Here is a 24346-nt window from a genome sequence, read left to right as displayed (position 1 = left end):
GACAACTTTGTTCTCCAAATTTACTCAGGCTCATCCTTGCATCTCATGATGAAATCTTGTGTGTGTGTGTGTGTGTGTGTGTAGTAGTAGAAGTATTTTTATCTTTTGAAATTCATCAAACACTAGTTGGTTTTTCAAATCAACATGTGCATGCAAAGCTTCCATGTCCTACAAAATCTCTTAGGACTTGCATAAAAAACTTGGTGTGCATCACTTTCTTGAATATTTTAATTACTCCAATATATTGATAGAGAATTCCAATCTACCAAAAAAAAAAAAAAAAAACTCATTCAATTTTCATCCTTCATCCAATCTCACACACCAACTGATTCTCTAATCTGGTTTGTGCCACATTTCCTACTGGTGCAACTTCATGGAAGGAATTTTCATCTACCATATTTTTTCTCATTGTTGAGACCATCTTCCGGTATGTCCCAGAGTTCATGGTCATTTTGCAGAATCTCCATACACCATCCCGTGCTTGTTCTCGTCATTGAAGAGCTTGTACAACTTGCGACAGATCTTCAATCATATGCCTCATCTCAGCCATCTTATCTTCTGATCTTGATTTCCTCTACCCTGTGACTATTACCACGATCAACCATAGCTTAAAGGTGCTTCCTTTTACTCAAATTTGAATGTAGTGGCTCAGATCTAGGATCTTTAGCTCTTATACCACTTGATGTGGTATGGAGAACTAGATCTAGTGTTAAAGATGGGTTTAAGAAGAAATTTCAACAATAAACATGATTAAATCAAAGAAAAGTATAATAGGATTGAAGTTGAAACAATCAAATATCAATTTCTAAGCTCAAAAAGCTCAAGAGCAATTCAAATTTGATAATTAGGTTCAAGACTTCTTGGATCTGGTTGGTCGCCTGATGTCTCGACCTCGAGTGATGGAGCTGTTCGCAACAACTGCCTGGCATATATTGCTTCACCGAAACAAGACCAGACTCCAAGAGCACACAGTACCGCTGGAGCTGATCAGAGATGCGGCTTGCAATTTTCTACAGATTTTCAAGCAAAGCCGAGACTACCTCTGCGGCAGCAAACCGATAAAAGTGATACAAAGACAAATGGTTGCCTCCAAAACCAGGTGAGTATAAAATAAATTTTGATGGAGCGATGTTTAACGAGAGCGAGGAGGCAGGGATTGGTGTTGTGGTGCGTGATTCATCAGGACAGGTCATACCTGCTTTGGCCGAAAAGGTGGGGAAGCCTTGCAACACTGAGTTGTTGGAAAGGTTAGCGGCAAGGCGAGCTGTAATTTTTGCCACTGAAATTGGTATACAACAGCCCCACTTTGAAGGAGATTCAAAAACAATAATCAAAGCTCTAAAGAGGGGTACTTTGTTTTCCTCCTCTTTTGGCCACCTAGTAAAAGATATTTTAGTCCACGTTAGCTCGAGTTTCTCTTTCTCTCACACTGTTTAGCAAGGAAATGTGGTTGCACATGCCTTAACCCAGAGAGTAAGACTTTCTTTTCCATTGTTAGTCTGTATGGAGTACAACACAGTGGCAGGCTGGCAGCCCTCCCTTTTAAACAAGATAATTATCACCATGCTTGTGTCGTACTAGGGTCTCTTCTCAGAACTTTTAAACTAGACCCCAATTTGCACTTTGCACTTTGCAGTAGTAGGAAAAGTTACATGTGAAATCAAACAAATTACAAATATTGTAACTTGACATTAAAAATTTACATACTTTTCATAGCATAAAACCGCACCCATCTAGTTTTGAACCAATAATTAAAAATAAAAGATCAGTGTCTCTGAACTATTGATGTATACACAAGTTGTCTAATCCAGACAGTTCAGAACGAAGTGTCTACACGGGTTTTGATTGCAAATATAGCAAATTTAGTGCCACTTCCAAAATTCAATCATGACAATTTCTTTCATGCCAACAAAAACAAATTACATCAACGAAACCTACGCTATAATAAAAAATTAAAAATTAAAAATTAAAATCTCACAAGCCATAAATACACCTCAAATGCTCTGCACAACCAAATGACAATACTTACAAATATTTTATCAAATACGTACCAGAATAAAGGTAATGTTCATCAGCACAGCAGTAACTCTTAAAACTGCACTCAACAAGTTACAAATTTTCATCATAATCAGCCCGTACCAAACTTCCCAGCAACATAGAAATCATCATTAGCAAGCGTAATCCTAAAATCAGAAAAACCTTAAAACAGATAGATATAGAAGAGTCAAGGGCTTGTTGATCGATATACATAGCAGGAAAAGGATAAACTGAAGGCTTGCGGCATTGTATAAACTGAAAGTTGTTACAAATTACAATAATTCCACAGGCGCACCTGGCAGTGACACATGATGATTGTTCTAACACCACTGACCAGTGTATACACCATAAACCTTATATTCACAAAATTTCCAAGAGGCTTTAGCCACAACAATGATTGCTACCCCATTAATCTAAAAGAGTAAATAATACATGCACTAATCTACTGGGGCAAAAAGGAATAGGGCCCTCTGCAGGAGCAGGGAACCAGGAAAGGAGGGGGAGAAAAAAAAAGGAAGTACAAGAAAAGGAGAAATAAGAACCCTGTACACATACCTCTATATCCATCTCTATCTTCCCAAAACTCTAAACCAGTGGTAATTTACAAGATTTTCCCAAAAAAAAAAAAAAACAAAAAAATAATGATGATAATGCCCTGCCAATGCTTCAGTTTACTTTTTGACAGAACCTGCAAAAAAGGATCACCATCTCTTTCTGTCCTGCAATGCCCAAATGAATCGCCAGCTCTATCTGCACATCAGAACCCCACACCTCAAGTCAGCTATCTTCACTAAAATATGTAAGAATGTCCCACCCCCCACCCCCAAAAAAAAAAAAAAAAAAAAATTCAGAGAGATATGCTTGAATCAGATATGTAGTAACTTGAGAGTAACCAACCAAGATTAATTTCAAATTTGGATTATGTTTGGGACAAAAAAAAAAAGGCAGGACTATACAATTTAAATTTAAGCGGGCGGGAAAAATATAATACAGGTTTATACCACACATGCACAAAACAAGAAAAGTAAGTAGGCATTAAATCGTGATGACATAGTACATTATGAAATAAATAATATAGTATTAAGAAATGATTTCCAACTTTCATGATCTTTGTTCAGGCTGGGAAAAAAACATAATGAATATTAATATATTATGAAATTAATTATATGCAATAAAATTGGACTACCAAGCTTTTAGAAAAGGGCTTTGAATAATTCTAGAGTATATATACTGACAAATGATGCCAGCCCATCCCTTGAATGAGAATGAATTGACCCATGAAAACCCTTTTCAGAAATCAAATAGCTTAACACAAGATCATATCTGCATATATCAAGCAACAATTGCAGAGGGAACTGAAAATAATAATACCTGTACACTGCTGTTACAAGGGCATGCAGACCCTATCCCGGCAGGTTGATCGCTATCAGAATGCTCAGTCCACTAAATTGATTCATTCCAGTTTCGAATTAGTGGGCCTCATGTACAAACTGCCTTGCCCTGCTTGCAGAAGCTGCGTTTGCTGCTGAGATTGCGGCGGCTGCGGAAGATGTTGGGGTGATTGTTGTTCTTGCTGCTGTTCCTGTGGCTGATACTGTTGTTGTGATGGGGGTGGAGCTGTAGGTGACTGTTGCAGGGGTAACTGAGGCTGCCATTGTGCTCCAACATTAAGCCCATGTGAGGGCAAGCTACCTGATAGCTGCCTGGCGCCTAAACCTTGACTAATAGGTGGTAATGGCTCACTCCCAGCTGAACTTGAAACAGGCAGGCCCCCAATGGAACCCACTTGAGCTGCCGAATTAGGCAGATTAGAATCATATGTCGGTTCCGACTCCTTCCACTGAGCAGCAATGGCAGATGAAACAACGGGTACCACATTGGCTGAATCAATACAGCCCTGAGACATAACTGTGCTAGAACTCACCTGAGAAACGCTAGTCACAGCCTGCTGGTCAGCTTGAGGAGATATATCAGTTTGAGATTTATTCTGCAACTCAGAATTCACTTGACGATTCTGTTGGAGCATTCTCTGAACACTTGATTGACTTTGATTAACCTGCTTTTGGTGTGGCTGTGGTTGCGGCTGCAGCTGCTGGTGGTGATTCGAAGCAACAACTGCTGATGGACCAGCTTGATGGGATGCAGATAATGTGTGACCTGAAGGAACAAGGGGAGCCTGGCCTTGAGTGCTATTATCAGAATGAGAAGGCATCTGCTGTAGTTGCTTTGATGAAGGGGGCACTGAGCCAGAAAGAAGCTTTTGCTGCAGCTGGGGATGGTTTGAAGATTGAGAAGGAACCTGTGGTTTGGACGGTTGAACGGGGTTTAAGCCAGACCCAGAATATAAGCCTTGACCTTGCATTAAGTGCATAATCTGCTCTCCTTTTTCCGGAGCTTGGCTTCCTGGAGGCATAGAAAGGCCATTTAGATGAGATGGATCGATTGAGAGGTTCTGATGAACCAGCATGTTCCCTCTTCCTATTCCCTTTAAAAGTTTAGCCTGCTGTTGAGCTTGCACTTGTTGACGTTGTTGAGGGTGGTGCCTGCCAGATTGTTGAAACTGCTGCTGCTGTGGCTGTCGTTGGCGTTGCTTCCCCATCTGATTGGTCAACCCACTCGCACCGGGATTTCGGCTAAGCCCATGTTGTGGTAGATGTTTCTGCTGGTGCTGAGATGATAAAGGAGTCATAGGGGAAGGTGGTGTTACAGGTGACAGAGATACAGATTGAGACGAAGTTTGAGGTTGAATCTGGGAACTGTTTTGAAGAGAGGATGATATGGGAAGCTGTGGCTGTGGTGGGACATGTGGCATCAAAGCATTAGATGCAGCAAATTGTTGCTGTTGCTGTTGCTGCTGCTGCTGCTGCTGCATATACCGGTGCTGCAGCTGCCTTTCTTTAGCCATGCGGATTGCATAGGCTGTATGCTGGGGACCTGTTGCATGATTGGGGCCCTGAATATGAGGGTGATGAGGGCTACCGAGAGCATGGGACTGTTGTGGAGACATCTGATGCTGCTGCTGGGAGTGACCTGCATATGGCTGAACAGGTGGTGAAGTTTGATTAGTAAAGGCAGAACTCAACCCATTGAAAGGGGGAATAACTTGACTGTTCCCTTGCGTGGCCTGCATCTGATGCTCAGGAACCATCATTTGCCTTTGATGCTCCGGGTTATGGCCAGGCTATAACACAAATACACATGCAGTGAAGTATAATCAAAGCAACCATTACTGATTAAACATATATGGAAATTACAGAATATGTAAAAAAGTTGGAAATTATTGAAGAAAGACAAAAGATCATCAAACGGAAATATCAACTACTTCTGCAACTGAGTATTTTTTTCCAAAAATAACATAAGAGAGAGAAGGCATTGAATTCTATAATTCTGCAACCTTATTAAGGGGTGGGTTTTTTTCATAACAGAAGAAGGGGGAAGGGAGAGGGAGGGGTTGTCCAGATTGTTAATTTGAACAGTAAGTACAGAGGCAACCTTAATAAATCCTTGGCAGAGCATTTGGAAAATTTGTGTACAGCATAGGGTGGTTTTTTTCCTGGTGTGTGACGTTGGATAAGATCTTGACTACAGACAATCGAAGTGAGGATTCAAGATTATGGATTGGTGCATTAAATGCAAGAGCAAAAGAGAAAGCGTGGCTCATCTTTTCCTAAATTATACATTGGCTCGGAAAATATGATTGTTGGTTTTTGGTTTGTTTGGTGTTTCTCGCATAACATCTTTGTGGGATTTGTTATATTGTTGGAAGTGACGTTTTGGCAAGAGAAGCAATGAGGAGATTTGGAAAGTTTGTTCCTTTGTGTTTAATGTGGTGTCTTTGGAGAAAGGAAAGGCCCAATGTTTTGAGAGGAAAGGAATACACAGGACAAAGTTGAAGTTTTCTTTTTGAAGACTCCGTATGACTAGATTTCGAATTCTCTCACTTTATTTTCTGCAGATTTTTTAGAGTTCCTCAATACTTTGAGCTCTAGTTAACCTTTGTATAGATTTTAATTTTTTTACCTCTTTTTGGGCTATTTCTTTATATACTTCCCTTGTACCGTTGTACTAAGGTCAGCAGCTACATGTATTTTTTTCGCCATTCTATTCTATCCAAAATATACTCTACGTTACCTACTTAATTGACATGTCTTTTTCTACTACTACTACTCATGTTTGTTAGATCTTCCTCTACCCTTCTCTATTCCTACAACTTGTTTCAAGTTTCAACCTACTCTTCCTCACTGGTGAATTAGTTTGTTCAAGAATGGCATTCATTCCCATATAGCAATGATGATGTGTTATAAAACGAGATATTAATAATTGTGGTTCCTTTTTAAACAGTTAAATAATGTATTAGTAGAAAAATGAACAATGTTGACAACAAACAAGTAGCAAAGTGGGATCAAGAACATTTTGGAATATTGTGTTTGCAGAGAGAGAGAGAGAGATGTGAATTTGGCTTTAACAAGATGGGCCTGTTCAGAAATGTAAACAGCCCTTAACAGTAACTCTAATTTAAAACAACACAGGCTCAACCCATTGCTCCTATTGCAGTATATGAGAACTATTCAGGGGTTGTACTATTGTTTCAATGGTCCCGACTGCTCACATCAAACTATAAATTGCTCAAATTGCCAGCTAACAGGTCTGCATATAAATGATCTCAAATGCGCCCCAACAACTCCCCCACCCCAACCTCAGGTCCCCCAGAAATAAACAAGAAAGTAAGATCAAGAGCTGTATCAATGCCACTTGACGCGAATAATGTCAAACTGGTCACATCCACTGATCCTAGAAGAGGCCGGCATATTATTAGGCTTCAAATTTTTCAATTTCTCTCTTTGCAGTTTATTTTAATTTTTGAGTGTATGCATGCACGCACACAAAAAAACAAAAGCCAACAACCAAAACTAAATGATGCCATCCAAACCCAGCAACCACAGCATAAGAAAAAGTAATAGATAAAACTCACCCGTATCATATGCAAAGCCTCGCGAGGTCTTAACATAGAATTCACTTGACCCGGGCCAGCCCCAGAGTGCATATTTACAGGGCTTGGCATCCCCACCATACTGGAAGAAAGCATAGACCCAGAATTCAACATAGGTGATGAGGCCATTCCTTGAAACCCTGGCCTTGAGATTGGCATGCCTCTACTCATCCCACACATCATGCCCATACCATTTCCACCAGGTAGCATACGCACACCACGATCAGCTCCAGAAAGTGCCCCAGGAACAGACATGCTAGACTGCTGAATGTTTCTACCAGATAACATTTGATTGTATTGTTGCATTCTTTGCTGATCATCAACTGGTAAAGATGATCTTGGAACATTGTATCTGACATCCCTAAAAGATGTAACGACGACGGTCAAAAACTAAAGGTAAGAATAGAAAGAACATTAAATTTTACAAACTCAATCTATATAACGGCAGACTACCTGCCAGAGGTAAGTGGACCAGATGGCGATGACAAGTTACTGCCAAGAACCATACTGGAAGATCCTTGTAGTGCGGAATTGGGCCCAGAAGCCGGAAGTATTGTTGCAGCAGCACCCTGACTTGATATTGCTAAACCACTTGTATGAGAACCTTGATAATTAAGCGGAAGAGCATCTTGGGTAGATGTGGTTGCGTCACATAGATCAAGGGGCCTTCATCCAAACATCAAAAATAAAACTAATATTGCAATTTCTTGCATAAAACAGTAACAATTACACATAAGAGCCAGGAATATAAGAAAATTCTGATGAGTTAGTACCAGGAAATACCATTAATATGTGTGAAAAGGCACCAATACTTACGTTAGAAAACCTCCATTCAGGTTATTTGGGCAGACTTGGGAAAGAGCAACAGCATGAGAGTTGTGAACTGTTGCTATTTGTTTTGGATCCTGGTTATCATTCTTCACATGATACACAAGAAGACAGATTAGTAGTCAGCAAAGAGTTTAAAAGGTACAAAAACTTATACAAAGATTACGTAGATCACTTTCAGGTCTTACGTCTGTAATTTCCAACATCTAAGATGTCATTTCACTTTATACAGCTACAAACCATCACTTTTTTTTTCTTTTCTTTCTTTTTGATAAGAGCAAACCATCACATTTTATGTGTGCCCTTGAAATTCAATCAAATTTGGGGCCCTAGACTTGATAATCCATCTCTATTTCAAGGGATATGACAAACATATTTTATTAGAAGTTCGGATTTAAGTTGACCATGTTATCAGGGAATGTCATGAAAGACTGCACCAACACAATTATGGTGCAGACCAATTTTCAGATAGCAAGGCAACAGGGTGGGAAGAATGCTGGACAAAGGATAGAGATTATGTATGTGCATATGTGCAGGCTAAAAAAGAAACAGCCAACAAATTTCTACAATCTTTTAAGTTTATCCATGTGCATATATGAAATGACAAAAAATAATCCTTTTTTGTAAATTATGCACACACCCAGTGAGTTTTGAAAATGCAACATTATCCTCAAGCTTGTTCTTACAAGGGAGGAAGCACCATTTGAGCTAGAGTTCATTAGCCAGATCTTTTCAGATCTAACAAACTTGAATATTTTTTAAAATTCAATCCCAATTTCATGGCATAGTGAGAACAACCATTCAAAAGCCTTCCCATAAATTCAAAAGAAAAGATGCCAATAAGCTCTAGCTCAAACTTCCTGCTCCCAAAATAATAGGATGGAGGATGAGGTCATAAACTCAAGACCCACTAGGTGCATGCCATGTATAACTAACCAGTTAAAAAATCAAAAGAACAGATTTAGTGAGTTCATTTCAGTCTCAAGGACTGATACAACAACCACCAAAACCAATACTGAAACTTTAACAGGTTTCCAGGCAAGGATCAAAAAATTAAAAGATAATATATTTAAATGTAACTGATTGACTTAAATAATGTGCATGATAAAACATTACTCTTAGGAATGCAAAATCAGCAGACATTCCTTATAGTAACAACTTGTATTCAAACAATGGCAAAAACGTAATAGTGAATATAATATATAATATCTATCCTAGGAAGCAGTGGGTAGGAGATTAACCAACAAATTGACTTCTTAAAATATAGGATGGACCTCAACCATAAAGCTCATATAGGGTGCATCCTAAGATGTTATCTGGTCTGGCAAATGTTGGAAGCTGAAAACACTTCAATATAAATATGCAGCCCTTGAGCAGCACCCTCCCCCCACACACCCCCCCCCCCCACCCAAAAAAAAAAAAAAAGATCCCTTTGAAGTTAACACAAATCAACTTATATTTGTAAGGATAGGAATTCTACAGAGGTGGTATTAGTAATACACTTCAAATTTCAACTAATGTGTTGGGATCAGCAAAGAGACATCTAACTTGTACTTCAAATACAAACCTGACTCCTCCGGTAGTGCTGCTTCTGCCCAATCAAAATGATTTTCTCAAAATGAGCCTTGATGGTATCCTCTTCCATTGGCCCCTGCAAACGCTGAAACAATTGTCTGGCACTGCCCTGCATAACACCAGACAATACAAGAAGCCAAAATAAGCAACATTACACAAACATCATGCCAATACACAGAATCACAGATACACTTAAAGGCATTGTCAGAAAGGGTATCAAAATTCTTGCCTTTGGAATGCCAGGTAATGTAGATGGATATGACTGGGAAGACCCTGAATCTTCTGCACTATCAGCCCCATCACCAGCACTCCTGTCCATTAAAAATTTGTGACGCTCCTTGCACTCTTTAGGCTTACGAAAAATACACTGCACATGTTGGAGAGACGTCAATGGGACTAGTGCATAAAAGACAACTAACAAGATTTTCCAAAACATTATCAAATTGAAATGAAAATATAATACCGTTTTACCAATAAAAATAAAGCATGCTGAGCTAGGACAGCCACAAAGTCAAAAATTGACAAATAAATACATGCCTACCTTAAACTGCAGAGTACTGTTAATAACATCACTCACGAGCTCCCAGTTAGGACCCATATCATGTACAAGGACAACAAGTGCCTAATATAACAAACAAAATAATAAGAATGATAAATATTTCAGCTACCTAGTGGTGGTAAAAAGTCTAGAACCACAGTTGGAACAAATATGGGACTACAATAACCTGGTCTTCAAATAGCGACCATGGACTTCCTGACCCAGGCTGCCCAGCAGATATCTGCAAAGAAGGTGAATTGCTAAGTTCATGGAGAAAAATACAAACAAGGTAAATTAGCAATTATGAGAACAAGCTGTTAGAAGCCCTATCAAATAGTGCAACCCCAAGTGTACCTTCAGCGCTTTTGCTTTGCGGCCCCGATCCCGACCACCTATCAATTTAATGAATTTATTTGGGTTGGACATATTACTCATTTGGGATGCCACAGGGGAGGGAATGGACCCACTCATTGGAGTAATGTTGTCAAAAGTATTATCTAGTGATTGCTTCATAATCTTTGGCTTCTTGGCATTAGGTTGCCCATATAAACCTTCAGAGAAACATTTGAAAATAATAAGGATAAAGAACACAAACTACTAAGTATGTTTGTCAAACAAATTATAAAGCTAACAGGAGAGAAAGAGGAGCTTTACCACTGTTTCCATTAGATTCAAAATGAAGACTTTCCAATCTCTTCTTGGAATGATCCCTCTACAAGTCAAATGGCACCATAAATTATTTGAATACTTTCTACAAAAAATTTCACAGTATGCAGTATTTATTTCTGGAAAAAGAACAGACCAAAAGCAAAAAAATAAAAGGAACAAACATGTACGCTACTCACAACATGCAAATACCAAAAAAGGAAGCAATACCCTCCTCATAGAAACTTATGTCAACAAACTCAAGCCTGCTAACAAAACAAGATGAGGGAAGAAAAAGAACATCTGCTTTGACTTTATGATACTCCTGCTATTTCTATAATTGGTTCACCCAACTGCTGGACAAGACAATTATAGCTTCCCTATCGCCAAAAACTTCCCAAAGCTCCCTTCCTCTTCAAAGGGCCTATCTTTTCACTTCAACTTGCTAAACAAACTCTCTTAGAACATTTATCCTACATTTGAACCATCGCAGTCACTAGAGGACATATAATACGTCTCTCCACCAAAAAGGTTTGCCCGCAAAAGCTAATCACAACCTCTACGTGGATTGCAGCCAAAAACTGACAGCAGCCATGATGACCAAGTCCTATAAGTTATTAGCCATTTCTCTACTATCACATACCATTTATCCTAGTGGCTGGAAAATGAAATTCCAAAACTTCAACACCTTCTTACCAAATACTATAAACTATAATTAATTAAAATAAGCATGTGATAACATGAACTTAAACAGGTGGAAAATGCAACATAAAAGATAATGCCCTTCTATAATAGTTTCTCATAAGCCAAGACTTCGAGAATTGAAATTACGTAAGCACCCAAGCACTGTCAGACAAAGCAGATCATAAATGATATTCCTCCCTAATAGCATAAATTTGCCAAGTTATTACCATAATGGCAGATTTAGTCAGATATATTTGAAAGGAAAAAAAATGAAGAATCTTTACAAATCAAGCTACTTTATCCAATGAACAGAACGATGATCACCTGTTCATTAAGAACAGCAGAATCCAGCTGCCATCCCTGGTCATATGAACCCTGCAAGCATATAGAATTCAAGCAACTTAACAGAGAAAAAAGTAAGAAAATCAGAAAGAAATATATCATTAATTTTCAAGGGAATAAGAATGCCCTTGGTGTCTGTTGAAACTTGAAATATAGGAGTTCCTATGTACCAGATGTTTTGCCTTCTTCTTCTTTTTAGGCTTTATAGATGTTTCTGCACAGTCATACGGCAACTGCTTCTCAAAGTCCCCAGCTGACTCAACCTCAACACTTTTCTGGATCTGCGATCCACCATGTAAAGTACTCTGGTCATCCTGACAGGAATTAGTATCTCCACTTGAAGCATCTGTTTTGACTTGAGCCTGTATGGTCCCAGTTGCTCCAGCACCGAAAGGACTCAAAACCCTTTGCCTGGTAGCAGTACGCATACGTTTTGTAGGAATTGAACCAACATTAAGACTAGCAGGCCTTTTTCCCATCAACATGGATTGTTGAGTTCCAGTTGTACATTGTCCATAATGCAAATCTGCTCCCACTTCAAAGGATCTTGAAGTGTATGATTTCATTAAGTGTTTCCGTTTCTTCTGGGCAAATTTTGTTGACTTGCTACCTTCAAAGGCTCCAGGCAAACAAAATGTGCTCGTTTCTCCTTCATCCTCATCGTACGCATTCTCTTCATATCCATACTCTGAATTTGAAAATTAAACTTTTAAGGAGCCCTAGATCAAACATGAGGACTGCAATATTAAATAAGTCACAGCAATACCTGCTACAGCATCATATGTTGATGTCTCAACTTCTTCTTGCATGCTACTCCCAGTTCTCTGAAATAATTCAATTCAATCTGTTAAAAGAATAGTTGCAAAGGAAAGATTCTTATAAAATACATTAGCATAATACTGTTGTCATATAAAAGAAAAAACAGAAATTCATCCTAGAACAACAGAAACAGATGAATGAGTTATTGGCAAAAGATATATGACAACGTACTCCCAATTTGAAAATGCTTAAAACAACCATCTTGATGGACAATTATTTACCTCAAACTGTAGCAAATGAGATTCAATAGATTTTCTGTAGCTCTCCATTGCACCAGATGGAACTGAATAGAGGAGGCTTTCCTGCCAAGCCAGAAACTCAACGTATAATAAATTCCATAGGCATCACTGATTAAATATATGAAACAAAAGTAAAATAAGCAAAAAAATGAGTCATGTCTACAAAGTAGTGTGGCATGTTTATGCAGGTCATCTAAAAGGCTATCAGGAACTTGTAGCATACTTCTGTAAGATGATCCTCCCATGACATTTCAACAATTCCTACATCAGATATCCTGTCAGGAGTTGTTGGTGCTTCCGCTTGAAGAGGGCCAAGGGAGCTGTTATATTTCAAAAATCTAACTGCATATCCCAGTACAGAAACTGAAGGATTTTTTCTGGGATATTGTGTCCCTGATTCTTTGATCATCTCCTGCCAAGGACCAACATAAATATCATTAAAATATAGTACACAAAGGTAAGACAAAAACTCTAATATTTAAATGAAAATTCACTTGTGTTCATCCTAGAACCAAGAATCTTAAAGCACAATAAAGAAAAGACACTGCCTAATAAAACAGTAATACATCTCTCCATAGGGAGAAAAAAAAATCATGAAGACATTAAAATGAGCATTTTCCATCAGAAGAACAGATCTATAGGCTTCAGATAACAAACAGTTCTAAAGCTACAAGATACATCACTTGAACTCAAATACCCTGATCTCATTTAAAAACTAAATAATGAAATTTAGAAGTTAAGTGGTCCATATGCCTCAATAAGTGGTTTTAAAATTAAAATCTATTTAGAATTCATTGATAATTGTACTATTAAAGCTTTAGATGTAATCTACATCCAGTATACTTCCTGCGTACTTGATGTTTTTTGGGTTCAATATAATCATTATTTATCAAACAAAAAAAAAAAAAAAATTTAAATCTATCTGACTATAAGGACATGTTTTTTTTTATTGGTAATTACACATGCACTGTTTGGACATGAATCTATGACCTTGGCCTCCACCTTGCTTTTACTAGGGGAGGTGCCATTTGAGCTAGAGCTCATTGGCAGGACAATCAAAACATATGCTGCAGAATATCCGATCCAATTCTGCAAATATTTGTAGTTGACCAAAAAAAATAGGTCCAAAAGAAATAACATCTTCAAATAAATCCAACCTTCAAATAACCACATGAGCTTATAAAAGAAAATAAACTGCTACTCCCATGTTTAATATGGCTCTCTGCATACATCTGTCTCCATTTTCCCTCCATCTTGTCTCATTTCTTTAAACATTTTCCAGATTCATCAGTTATATACAACTTCATATTTACTTAAAAGGTCCTTGATTGAAAAACTATAATATTACAGCCAACCAGATTTTATTATTATCTATGAAAAAATAGAAAGTGAAACACCTACCAGCAATGGACTAGGCAATGAAAAATTGCTGAATATTAAATGAATAAGCAAGAAAAACCATTTGTATAACACTGAATTACTATCATCACATAGACCAAAATGGTGATCAGAAAAAGAGACAGTAAATAACAAGCACCATATCAGATTCTCCAATCTTGTCCTCAGAAACTTCATTCCCACCAATCCTCTTTGATCCAACCAAACCATACTTGCAGTTCTTTTGAACAACAGTTTGATCATCACTATTTAGAAGCGCCTCTGCTGAAGTCCAAAATTGCTTGACAACCTTTGCCAAGGAGTGAGCTACTCTTTTCATCTCCCAACATTGGTTTTGTTGTTCAGATCTCAACCGAGAACTAAAAGCAACCCGATGACATATTTGAGCTGCAGCATTTATCTTCCAGAGACGCTCCTATAAGAAATAATAAGGGAAATAAAAGGCTTACAACAGGGATAAAACTGGATGCACTTCATTACAGTAAGCTTTGAAAATATTTGTGCTTCAAATAGTGTGATAGATAGATCCAAAATTGAGAAGACGATCTTTTAGAGAAAGAAAAAAAAGGATTGGAAATGATATTGACTGAATCAAATCCCTAGAAAAACAGACCTGTGCAAAATCATTTGCCAACCATGCCATTTCCTCAAGGACAAAATCCCATTGAGATTTTCGCCGGTTCTCTGAATACGAAGTGCGAACAGATAACTCTTCAATTCTCTTACGCTTAGCCTGTTTACTACATTATGTCAATCTTTTATAACTTCATGAACAACCAAAAAATAAATGAAGTTCCAACAAATTTGACAATAAGAGAACATAAACCAGGACAGAAGGTAAACAAAGAACCTCTATAATTCGTGCCTCTTCAAGAATAGAATCTTCATGTGCCTTGTCTGCCTTTAAATGGTTACCAGAACACGTTTGAGGTTCAGGGGCAGCAGAAGAGTCCCTCCCCAGCAAAGCAGTCACTGGAATCTCACAGTCAAAGGCATCCATAGATTCCTGAAGTACGCCAGTGCATAAGTTTTCCTTGCTGGGGTTGGAATTATCACCCAACACATCTTCCACTTTTCTCTCAGTATCTGATGGGATATGTTCATTTTGTTGCACTCCCTCTATGTTGGAAGGATATTTCACCTCATTTTGAGGTTCAAATCTACTTATATTCACATCTTCCTCAACTTTGACTATAGTACCATTGCCAGAATGGTTTTGATAAACAGAATCACAAGCATTAGTAATAGAACAACTATCAACATCCATGGCCTGATTTCTTTTTTCAATAGCGTTAGTTTCATTCTTTTCATCAACGTCCCTGGACTCATTCTTTTCTTTAATCACTTCACCACCTGCTAAATTTATTGTCTCTTCCAAATCTGAGGTTTGTTCCATAGTGTTCCCATTAGATAAGACATTCCTTGTATTAGTACACATGTCATTATCATTATTTACATCTACACCTAGGCTAGCTTGGGTGCAAGAGGACTCCGAATCTAAACCCTTTGTGCCCAATACTGCATTGCTATTTTGACCTTCATTTATACTTTTCCTATCTAATTTGATGTTGCTGAACCCATTTGGCTGACCAGGTCTAGTTTCGTTCTCAGCTTTTGTTGCAGTTGCACAAGGCGGATGTTCAAAACCAGCTGAAACTACCTGATTCATCTCTCCAACAGGATCAGGTCTCCCAGAAGCCATATCAATAGCATTCTGTTGAGCATTTACTTGAGAAGGTTGGTCGTGTTGGTTGTCCCTCAAGATTTTGGGAACCTTAACATCCAATTTACCTTCAGGCAGGCTACCGCCAGTAGTTTCTAAAGCCCGCACACCATCCAAGTCCGATTCCAACTGATTATTTGAAGTAGCAATCTTAGAGACCATATCACCATTTGATCTTGCAGACTTTGGATTAGAAACAGAAGGTATATTTTGATCCTTTATGTTGTTTGTTTCAGATGCCATCCCCTTTCCATCCCTTCCACGAGCACCTTCGCGGATTGGTCTGGACCTATTCCTTCGAGCATATGGGCGAACAATAGCCGAATCTTCAGATTCCTTGGCATTTTGACTCCCATCCATCTGGGAAGACTGTTCTGATGGAGCGATGTTATTCCTTCGCCTAGGATGAATAGAGCTCCTTTCACCTTCAAGTAACTCATTGTTACCATCTAAAAGTAACAGATTATCAGCACTATTGGGTTCACATACTGTAGGAACCCCTGGTCTACCACTACTCTCAACAGAATCTCCATGAGGTGAGGCAGCCAACGCAAAACTACCTTTCGCTTCACTAGAATAACAAAGAAAAATAGAATAGAATCAAATCGAATCAATCTTTTTTTTTTTTTTGATAAGTTAGAATAGAATAGAATTGATCAATTCAGTTTGTTATAACGTTGATCAAAAACCCATAAATGCACAATGACAAAAACAATCTACCTGGTCACAATTTGTTCTGGATGCTGATCAGTGAGCGATGTAGACTGGACACTAACTGAAGCCGCATTCCCAAATTTAAAGTCCAAAGGATTGCCACCCTGAAAGTGAGGAGCAATAAGGTGACTATCATTCACAGGACTTGATAAATAGCAAGAAAGATTAATTTGCCATACTTTCTCAAGAAATTCTAGCTCCCTTCTCCTTTCCTCACGAACATCATACTCTTGCCTGTTATCAACAAGGAATATATTTCTTAAAAAAAAAAAAAAAAAAAAAAAAAAAAAAGAAAGAAAAGAAAAAGAAAGCTGAAATACATCTAGAAATGGAAATTCAAAGGGGGTCAGAGTAAACAAAAAGGACGCCCATATTACCTAAGCTCTGCTTGAGCCCTCTCAATTGCTGCTCGGCGTGGAGAGGTTTTTAAACCAATACCAACCCCGCCGTCAACAACTCCACCCATGGAATCAACCTCAGCATTTACGAGTAGACCAGACCCTGAGCTACATCCATGCATACCTACCTTAATATCTACAATCTTTCCCCTCCCATATATTCAATATTCTACAAATTTGTGAAAGCAGAAGAGTAAGAGAAGTCATATGAGAGCAAGTCGCTGAATAAACAAAGGAAAATGTTATCAGCAAAAAAAATCCTTTCCACTAGAACATATAGTAAACGCTTTATCAAAGCATACAAACAGGGGATAAATCTCCTCATTCAAGTCAATATTCAAGTTTGCACAAATTCACATACTTTGGAGAGAGAGGAGAAGGGGGGGGGGGGGGGGGAGGAAGCAAATGTCCACTGATATTACACTCTGAAAGTCCCTCAAGGCATGGGATATTTTAAATATATGTATACATAACTCATGATCCACACAAGATGGCAGTAACCTCACCCTCCACTTATTTTAGAGGGAGGAGATGCCATTTGTCTCAAATACCAACAACACTGAACACAGGATTCAAAATACATAACAGTTACAGATAGAACACCAACACAAAATAAATAAATAAAATGTAAGAAGTTTGGAAAAATAACCAACAATTACATGACACAAGAAAAAAGAATCCAATACCAATCCTCAACACCATCTCACATCAGCTGTGTTAATCAGGATATTTTTAAGTATATGGGCAAAATACACCATGCAAACATGCATTAACTCTCACATGCTTGGAATTGAAAATTCAAACCAGCTAGTGAGTTGGATAAAAGAAAAGGTTAACAAATGCATATATATGTCAGCAGGCTCATCTAAAATTTCTTTTCAGAATAGGAACTAAAACTATGGAAGGAGTCCATTAAATGGCAAAGCACAAACATGCGTTTCAATATGCTTCACAAAAATAGAAGGCTAATCCGTTATCATAGCTCTAAATCCATGAAATGACTACACGACTTGCTTAGACAGTCACCCCATGTATAAATAACCACAAGCATGTATAAATGACTGCACAACTTGCTTACACAGTCACCCTTGATGTATAAATGAAATGCTTCAAAAATAAAAAGTTGCCCTACCATGCCAAATTTATCAGTAAAGTATAAATTTTCAAGAAATTTAATATGTAGATGAGGACCTTGCAGTAATACAAGCATATAGAAATCCCCCCGGAATCCCTTGCAAAAAATTAAATAACATAGGAGCATTTCATATAAAATCAAGCACACAATTGAGGGACGGGTGGAGGATCAGCATGATAAAGATCAAATTCAATCTACAAAACCCTAAAAATATCTTCTATATTGCCTATAAAGAAATGTTTTTTTTTTTAAAGAACAAGATACGGAGGACGCTTAACAACACATTTCTAACCTCAAGCCAATGTCTAACAGCACAAGCAAGAAGCATTTAACTACTAAAACTGATATGACCACTATGCGATGGTGCTTCGTTCATATAGTTAAGTATTAAAAAAATAAATAAAGGAAATGGGTGCAAACTAGGCAATGTCGAATCATGGAAATCGATAACTTATAAGAAGAAGAGTTAAATCATTAATAAATACACAGTGCCACACGAAATTACAAGCAAAACGAGTAACAAATGCTCAAAAAAGCCTTGGGGTCACTAATATTCCTTCAAATTCTCATATAGGCAACTCAGAACAAATGCATTTGAGCAACAAAATCACTATCTTACCACTTAAATACACACCCTACTAAGTTTCCCCAAAATGGGGGGCACCACATTAAATACCATATTAATGCAAAACATTAAAAACCTTTCAAGGCATTCAATCAAAGCAGAAATTCCACATTAATTGCCACTAACAAAAAGCCCCAAAACAAACCCTAATGCCATTCGAATTGCACCAAAATTTCACAAATTCTAGGGTTTCGTAAAAGAGCAAGAAAAAAAAAATTCACCTGAATTGAGGAATATTAAACCAATTGAAGAGCTAGGGCACCCACACAGAACTCTCTATTTCGCTCAAACCCTCTCTCTCGCACACACAAATAACTTTCTCTCTCCTAGGGTTTTGAAAACCCTAATTTTTTCCCCCAAAATAAATTAACGCGAAATTCAACACGTCCCTCCCGCAAAAATGTCAGCCATGAAAGCCTCGCTGAGTCTCTCTCTCTCTCTCAATCTGTGTGTGAAATTTCTAGGGTTTGTTCGTGTTTTTTGTTATGTTTTTTGTTTTGTTCGTGTTTTGGTTTGGTCAGTGTATTTCGTGAAAGAAGAGAACTATGCGACCTCTGCGAAGAGTAGTAGTAGTAGTGGGCTGGGCATGAAGAAGAAGAAGACGAACAAGAGGCCTTTGATTTGATTTTGAGTTTGAGCTTTTACATTTTGGACGTCCATTTTGGGCTTTTTATTTTTTCTTTTTTTCTTTTTTCTTTTTTTTTTCTTTCTCTATCTATATTTTTTTTTTAATTACTACCATGTTTTTGCTTCTTTTTTTATTAAGATTTGGGATTATGATTTTTATTATTATAATTTAATGGTACCACGTTTAGATTTGTTAAATAAATACAAAGTTTAATTATTTAATAATAAGGCATGTCAAATTGTCAAAGCACTATTTGAGGGGTATTTTTGGAATTTTGACTACTTTATTTTCACTTTTTAGCCAATGGGAATCTATGGGAAGTGTTACTTAAAGACTTAATTCCCTTAATGAAATTACCTAAATTGTGACACTACAAAATTATTATTGGTAAAAAAAAAATCCCTTGTGATAAATTAATCCGAGAGCTAATTACCAAAGGTGAAATTACCCACAAACCTTCCCCACTTGGTGGGTTTCTCAAATGTTAGTAAGAATTTTCTTTGACTATGGATTTTGAAAGGAAGGTTACTAGAAACTAAATTAGGAAATGAAACTTAATGCTACCATGTTGAAATTTATTAAATTCAAAGTTAAATTATTTAATAAAGAGGCATGTCAAGCACTATTTCAGGGGGGTAGTTTTGGAATTTTAACTGTGTTATTTTTGCTTTTTGAACAATGGGAGTCTAAGGATATGTTACTAAATGAGCTTTAGCAACCAGATATCTAAAAAAATGCTCATTTTACATCTCTAAAAAACTACCTTATTTTTTTTAACATACCATTTTACAAACTCACCCTACATCCATGGTTTTAAAAATCAGACAAGACCGACCGATTCAACCGAGAACCAGGCACCAATTTGGTCCAATAAAAACCTCGAAAACCAATAAAAATTGGTCTAAACTGGTAAGAACTGGTCAAAACCGAAAATAACCGAGAATCGGGACCAAAAACGATTCATTGACCATACTAGTTTTTAAAACCATGTCTTCATCCCATTTCTTATTTTTCACTTCAAAATTATCAATATTCATTTATTTATTCATTTTAATCTATTTTCCTCTTCATCTCTCTCTCTCTCTCTCTCCTCTCTTTTCCTTTACAGATTTACAATAGCTACCACCACCACCACTCACAACCAAAATCACAACCCGGTAACCACTACAACTAAACCTACCACCACTAGCAACCCATAAAAACCCATAAATCCACCACCACTGCCAAAAAACCCACAAATCCACCAGACCCTCCTCTCATTCAAATCTACCACCACCATTGTTGTCTTCTTCATTGTCACAAGAGAGTCTATCCATCCCAAGTTCGTCCTAACTCAGCAACCACCACAGGTTTGTCTCGAGTTCCTTCCAATTTATGGGTACTAGATTCTTAAGAGAGAGCGAGAGTGATGAATGAAAGTGTGAGAGGGGCAAGAGAGAGGGAGAGTGAGAGTCATATAGAGACTGAGATGAGAAAAGAGAAAGTAATAAAAAGATTTTTTTAGCAAGTTGCTAAATTTTTTTAGATTTAGCAATTCAGATATTGCATGTTTTTTGTGGTTTAGAGTTTGAAAATAACACTTTTAGAGATTTAGCAAACTAGATGCTAATGCTCTTAAGAGTTAATTCTTATAGTGAAATTACCAAAACTTTGCTCATACCAAAATAGTGAAATCACCTAAAATTTTTCTCCTACCAAGCCATTATTATTATTTTTTTAAATGTACAAAGCCAATATTCAATGTGAAATCACCAACAAATTTTCCCCTATAGGTGGCATTTCTCAAATGTTAGTCGTGGGACACTAGGAAGTTGATCATAATTCTTTATGTTGAAAGCAAAATTAAATTAGTTAATAATTTAGTTGATGTAATCGGGTTTGGACTTTGGACCTGGTTTAAATATTTTATTCAAACTTTAAAGAGACAAATTTGGCATCATTTGAGGAGATCTTCGTAATTTCATTGATTTTATTTACACCTTTAGGCCAATGAAAGTGCCCGGAAGTGTACTTGATAGAGTTAATTATTACAATCAATTTACCTGAAATGTGCCAGTTACTCAGTAAGTACAAAAATTTCCCATTATGAGAATTTGACTTGAAATTACCAGATAAATAAATAATAACTAGGTGGATTAATTTTTATGTTATTGTATTTTTTTTTCAATTTTTTGCTATTCCTGACACTTTATATAATCAATGCCATATCATCACTTTTTAAATGTTTTGTACTGGAAAGTGGAAACCAAAAAATTGTAAATGTTTTGTTTTCTATTTCTGTGTTAGCTATAGGCGAACTTATGTCCCAAAATTAAAAAAAACAAAAATACAAAAAAACAAAAAACCAAAACCCTTAGAGCATTCCCATCAAGAGTTTTAAAAAATTTTGCATTTAGCATCTAAAAAGTAAAAACCCAACTTTATACCATTTAACACATTACTTTTCAATACACATAACATCAAAACTTCTATTTTTTTTACCACTTCATTAAAATATTATTTATTTATCATTTTTTATTCTTTTTTATTCTCATCACCCAAGCCGCCACAAACCTACACAAAGCCACCACAAACCCATGGCACCACCCACGGCACAACCCATAGCGTCATCCATGGCACCACCCACAGCACAGCCCACTGGCCTCAACCTACGACACAACCCACCGGCCTCAACTCACAACACCACCCACAGCACAACCACGGCACTCCAACCCACTTTTCCCTCTCATCCTCCCTCTCTGTCAACCCACGGCACACCAACCACAAACCCACCACTGTTACCTAGCAACCTAAGTAAAAAAAAAAAATCAGTATCCCAGCGAGACCCATCAAGCAACACCACCCACCGCCCTTCCCTTGTTCTTCCATTCTTCAAATTAGTTTTCTAAACCCAAAACCCACCACAAAACCCCAGCCAAAACCTACCCTAGCCACAAAAATAACCACCACCCCAGTGGCCCAGCCTCTCCAATCTTAACTCCAACCAAAAAGGCTGACGCCACACTCAAGAATGTCGACCATGAACCCAGAGAGGGAGAATAGAGGCACTAGAAAAAAAAAAAAAAAAAAAAAGGAAGAAGGCTAAAACCAAATTGAGAGAGAAAAAAAAAATGAGGGAGAAAGAGAAATAATAAGAAGAAAAGAAAGTGGCCCCATTGAATAAAAAAATATTATAAGTTTTACAATTGGTGAACAGTGCGGTCTCAAATATGAGATTGCACTGTTCATCAATGCCAAATATTATGGCATTTAAAATACTTGATGAAGGTGATTCTTTAGAGTTTGGTGTGTCAAATGTCAAATATTTGGCATTTGACACATTTGATGAGAATGCTCTTAGGTGAACTTATTTTCATGCAATGGTAAAAACCAAAAGCATAGGTTTCAAGTTTTAACGATAAGAGCATTCACAACAAAGTTGCTAAAATGACTAAATATTCATTTTAGCAATTAAAACACTAAAAGCACACTATAACAAAGAAGTTAGCTAAAACATTTTGAGTGATGGCTACAGTGAGTTGCTATCTTTAGTAGCTTATTGTAGCTGAATGTTATTAGCAAAAAACATTTCTTTATTTCCACACGCTCTATCTCACTCCAACACGTGTATTGCTTCTACCTTATCTCAGTATCTCTCTCTCTCCCCCCCCCACCCCCGGTGATTGCTCTACACTCTCTCTGCCTAGCCCACTCTCTGCCTAGTCCAGCATTCTCTCTCTTTCTCTCTCTCTCTCTCTCTCTCTCTCTCTCTCTCTCTCTCTCTCTCTCCGGTGTGTGGCATGGAGTTTTTAAGTTGTTAAAATCCGGTTGAGATTTGGTTGAGATCGAGGTTGTTTCGACATTTGGATTCAGTTGAGAATGGCGTTGGTTTTTCGGATTATCTAAGAGTTAGATCATTTTGGATATAAACCACTGTCAGTTTCTTTAAAACCTTCTTCCTCTCCCTGTGTATGTCTATTAAAAATACTTAGTATTCTAAAAAAAATTAAAAACATTATATTTAAAAAAATTAAATTATAAATTAACTATTTTAATGAGTCATGAAAGAAATACAATGTGTATTACTGACATATGTTATAGCTACTCGATTCAAGCAAAATTTGTAGTCATAAATATTACTCTATTAAAACATGAAATTACAATATATAATCAATGAAACTTTTGGCAATAGAATTAAAAATTTCTTAAAACTTTTTAAATTTTTTTTTTTATAATTCAATTATACAATGGGGGAAAAAGATTTGAATTTTGGATGTTTCTGTTGGAAATACTAAAAGATGTCAACTAAGCTAAAAGGCTCTTGGCACTTAATTGCTTGAAACTTAAGTAATGAAGTGTTACATAGAGTAAATAGTTGGTAATAAATTCTTTTATATATATATATATATATATATAAAAGATAACAATTATACTCTAACCTGATCTAAGTGTACATGTGTGCAAAACTCTCTCGTAGAGACTTGAATCCTAGCCCCTGCAGCCCTGTCCCTCATCCCCCACACCTTATAAGAACTTTATATTTGTGAAGTGATTATCACATCAAGTTGGTAATCGCTACTTATGCAATCACAGCTTCTAGGACCCTCTTCTTTAAAAAATAAAAAAATAAAAACCTCGTTTTTATTATTTATACTGTATACAAGTATATAATTTTGTCTTATTAGGCTAGATAACATTAACTTGAAACTAAATACAAAAGAGATAATTATTAGAACTTTATATTTGTAAAGTGATCATCACATCAAGTTGGTAATCGCTACTTATGCAATCACAGCTTCTAGGACCCTCTTCTTTAAGAAAAAAAAAAAAAAAAAACTTGTTTTTATTATTTATACTGTATACAAGTATATAATTTTGTCTTATTAGGCTAGATAACGAAACTAAGGTGCAGTTTGGATTGAGATGAATCCTGCGTTTGCGTTTGCGTTTTTGAGTTTTTTTTTTTTTTTTTTTTTTACCCAGAAGCACGTGAACACAGCTGCCAGTGTGCACGGGACCCACACCACTTTCAATGTCCACACATTTGTT

At 37.1% G+C, this 24346-nt stretch overlaps 1 protein-coding gene across 2 annotated transcripts; it reads right to left on the bottom strand.

Moving 5' to 3' along the window:
- Positions 1-2263: 2263 nt before the first annotated feature.
- Positions 2264-19335, bottom strand: LOC126699203 (chromatin modification-related protein EAF1 B-like). 2 transcript variants are annotated; one of them, XM_050396879.1, is made up of 23 exons: positions 18912-19335; positions 16910-17151; positions 16712-16766; positions 16539-16636; positions 14946-16389; positions 14709-14828; positions 14235-14510; positions 12921-13109; positions 12680-12760; positions 12406-12463; positions 11810-12327; positions 11622-11672; positions 10623-10680; positions 10323-10519; positions 10156-10209; positions 9972-10052; positions 9660-9797; positions 9423-9539; positions 7844-7944; positions 7481-7693; positions 7010-7388; positions 3409-5218; positions 2264-2787 (listed from the first exon to the last, which is right to left on the bottom strand). In XM_050396879.1, the coding sequence occupies exons 2-22, from the start codon at positions 17050-17052 to the stop codon at positions 3491-3493; spliced, it is 6099 nt and encodes a 2032-aa protein (XP_050252836.1). In that variant the 5' UTR covers positions 17053-17151; positions 18912-19335; the 3' UTR covers positions 2264-2787; positions 3409-3490. The 2 variants fall into 2 exon arrangements, with proteins under 2 accessions (XP_050252836.1, XP_050252835.1); XM_050396878.1 differs by having other exon boundaries at positions 16910-17099.
- Between the last annotated feature and the right edge of the window lie 5011 nt (positions 19336-24346).

Source organism: Quercus robur, chromosome 9, assembly GCF_932294415.1.
Source record: "Quercus robur chromosome 9, dhQueRobu3.1, whole genome shotgun sequence".
In the NCBI taxonomy this organism is placed as follows: Eukaryota; Viridiplantae; Streptophyta; class Magnoliopsida; order Fagales; family Fagaceae; genus Quercus; species Quercus robur.
Note: the sequence above shows the minus strand (reverse complement) of the source record. Positions and strands in the feature narration are given on the sequence as shown.